Below are 2,229 nucleotides of genomic sequence, written 5' to 3'. Positions count from 1 at the left end.
AATGGAATACTCTTGCTGGTCATCTGTTCTGTCTGTTCCTCGCCGGAGGTGCCAACTTTCACTTCTTTGTGACTCTTTTCCTTTTTGGCACACCCCACATGGCACACAAGATCCAGCAGTGGCCTTGGTCCCTCCTGGAGCAAGAACCAGTCAGAGCCTTTCTGCATCCCCAGCCCTGGCACTGACTGCACACACCAGTGTTCCTTCCTCTAGCAGCAGGCACCGTCTGCACAGACACACTGTTCCCTCCTCTTAGGAAAGACTGAGCTGGAAAGGAAACGCCACTGGACACTGGTTCTGTTCAACTCCATCCAGGAGAGCTGTTCACTGACAATTGCTCGGGTCCAGCCGCTCCCAGGTGCCTACATCTTCATGCACTACACTGAGAAGATTGCCTTTCCTGATGGAAATGCTGTAAGAGATGCCAGCTCTGTGCCAGGGGTGCCCATGGGCTGTCCCTGTCTATGGTAACACCACAGCCACACCACAGGATGGGGACCAAGGTGCCAGAGCCCTCAGGCCTTACCCAAGCACAGGGGATCAGGAGGAGAGGGCGGGAGTGGAGAGAGCAGCTCTGGAGACACAAAGCACAGGTGCTCCCTGGCCAGGCTGCTGTGCTGGGATTCTCTTCCCCTTCCCTTCAGCAAAAAGGATCAGTCAGAGAAGAGAAGCAGACATTGAATTAGAAAGGGCATGAAAAGTTTATTAAATGCAAGAAAACATCAACAACAACAAAAGTAACAATAGACAGGATGGGTATGCATTGAGTTACACTATAAATTATGTGCAGAGGAGAACAGGCATTTTTATGCTTCACAATCAGAAAAAGCCAAAAATTTTCTGAGAGCATCCTTGAGCTCCTGGTTCCTTAGGCTGTAGATGAGGGGGTTCACTGCTGGAGGCACCACCGAGTATAAAACTGACACCAACAGGTCCAGGGATGGGGAGGACATGGAGGGGGGCTTCAGGTTGGCAAAGATGCCAGTGGTCACAAGCAAGGAGACCACGGCCAGATGAGGGAGGCACGTAGAGAAGACTTTGTGCCGTCGCTGCACTGAGGGGATCCTCAGCACGACCCTGAAGATCCCAACATAAGACACCACCATGAAAACAAAACACCCAAAGCCTAAACAACAAATAACCACAATCAGCCTAACTTCCCTGAGGTAGTCTGAGTGTGAGCAGGAGAGCTTGAGGATGTGTGGGATTTCACAGAAGAACTGTCCCACAGCATTGCCCTGGCACAGGGGCACTGAAAATGTATTGGCCGTGTGCAGGAGAGCATTGAGAAACCCACTGGCCCAGGCAGCTGCTTCCATGTGGGCACAAGCTCTGGTGCCCATGAGGGTCCCGTAGTGCAGGGGTTGGCAGATGGCCACGTAGCGGTCATAGGCCATGACGGTGAGGAGACAATACTCTGCTCCAATGAAGAAGACAAAGAAAAAGAGCTGAGTAGCACATCCTAGGTAGGAGATTCTCCTCTTGTCCCAGAGGGAATTGGCCATGGCTTTGGGGACAGTGGTGGAGATGGAGCCCAGGTCCAGAACAGAGAGGTTGAGGAGCAAGAAGTACATGGGGGTGTGGAGGGGGTGGTCCCAGGTGATGGTGGTGATGATGAGGCTGGTGCCCAGGAGGGGAGCCCGTTTTTGAAAGGGCTGCGGCGGCCACGTGTCTGCGAATGGCAGGAGGAGGAACTGGCTGATGGAGCTGCTGTTGGACATTTGCTCTCTCTGGCCATGGGGCACTTCCTTTGGAGAAAAAGACATTGACAAGTTAACAGAGACTTCTCTGAGAAAAATCAAAACCATTTTCCACAGACTCTACCCCTCTCACAGAGACACTTCTTTCATTTTCCAGGAGACCTTCCTTCCGCTCCTGGAGGGCAGCTCACAGCTTGGAAGGAAGCATCAACAAAACAGCCAGGTGCCCTAACAGGGAGATTCAACTCATTCCCTCGATGAGCTGAGTGCATTGCCCAGAGCCCCACGGGTGGGAGGAAAGTTGGGACACTTGTTCCCATTGACACACCTACAGGAAAGTACGCAAAAGATCCATGAGTGACTCTGCAACTGAAATTCTCACCCTCAGCGAGCCTAACAGCAACAAGAGGAGAACTGCAGCGAGAGCACAGTGTAGTGGAATAAAAGGGAAACAGAGGGAGGGAGCAACTGAGAGAGGCGCGGGCAGAGGCAGCTGAGCCCCCCGGGCAGCGGGACCCTCCCCCCCTCT

General features: G+C 53.0%; 1 protein-coding gene across 1 annotated transcript; it reads right to left on the bottom strand.

Moving 5' to 3' along the window:
- Nucleotides 1–806: 806 nt before the first annotated feature.
- Nucleotides 807–1,721, bottom strand: LOC104272136 (olfactory receptor 14J1-like). Its single transcript, XM_009867047.1, has one exon. The coding sequence runs from the start codon at nucleotides 1,719–1,721 to the stop codon at nucleotides 807–809; it is 915 nt and encodes a 304-aa protein (XP_009865349.1).
- Nucleotides 1,722–2,229: the final 508 nt, after the last annotated feature.

This window comes from Apaloderma vittatum, unplaced genomic scaffold (genome assembly GCF_000703405.1).
Source record: "Apaloderma vittatum isolate BGI_N311 unplaced genomic scaffold, ASM70340v1 scaffold9213, whole genome shotgun sequence".
In the NCBI taxonomy this organism is placed as follows: Eukaryota; Metazoa; Chordata; class Aves; order Trogoniformes; family Trogonidae; genus Apaloderma; species Apaloderma vittatum.
Note: the sequence above shows the minus strand (reverse complement) of the source record. Positions and strands in the feature narration are given on the sequence as shown.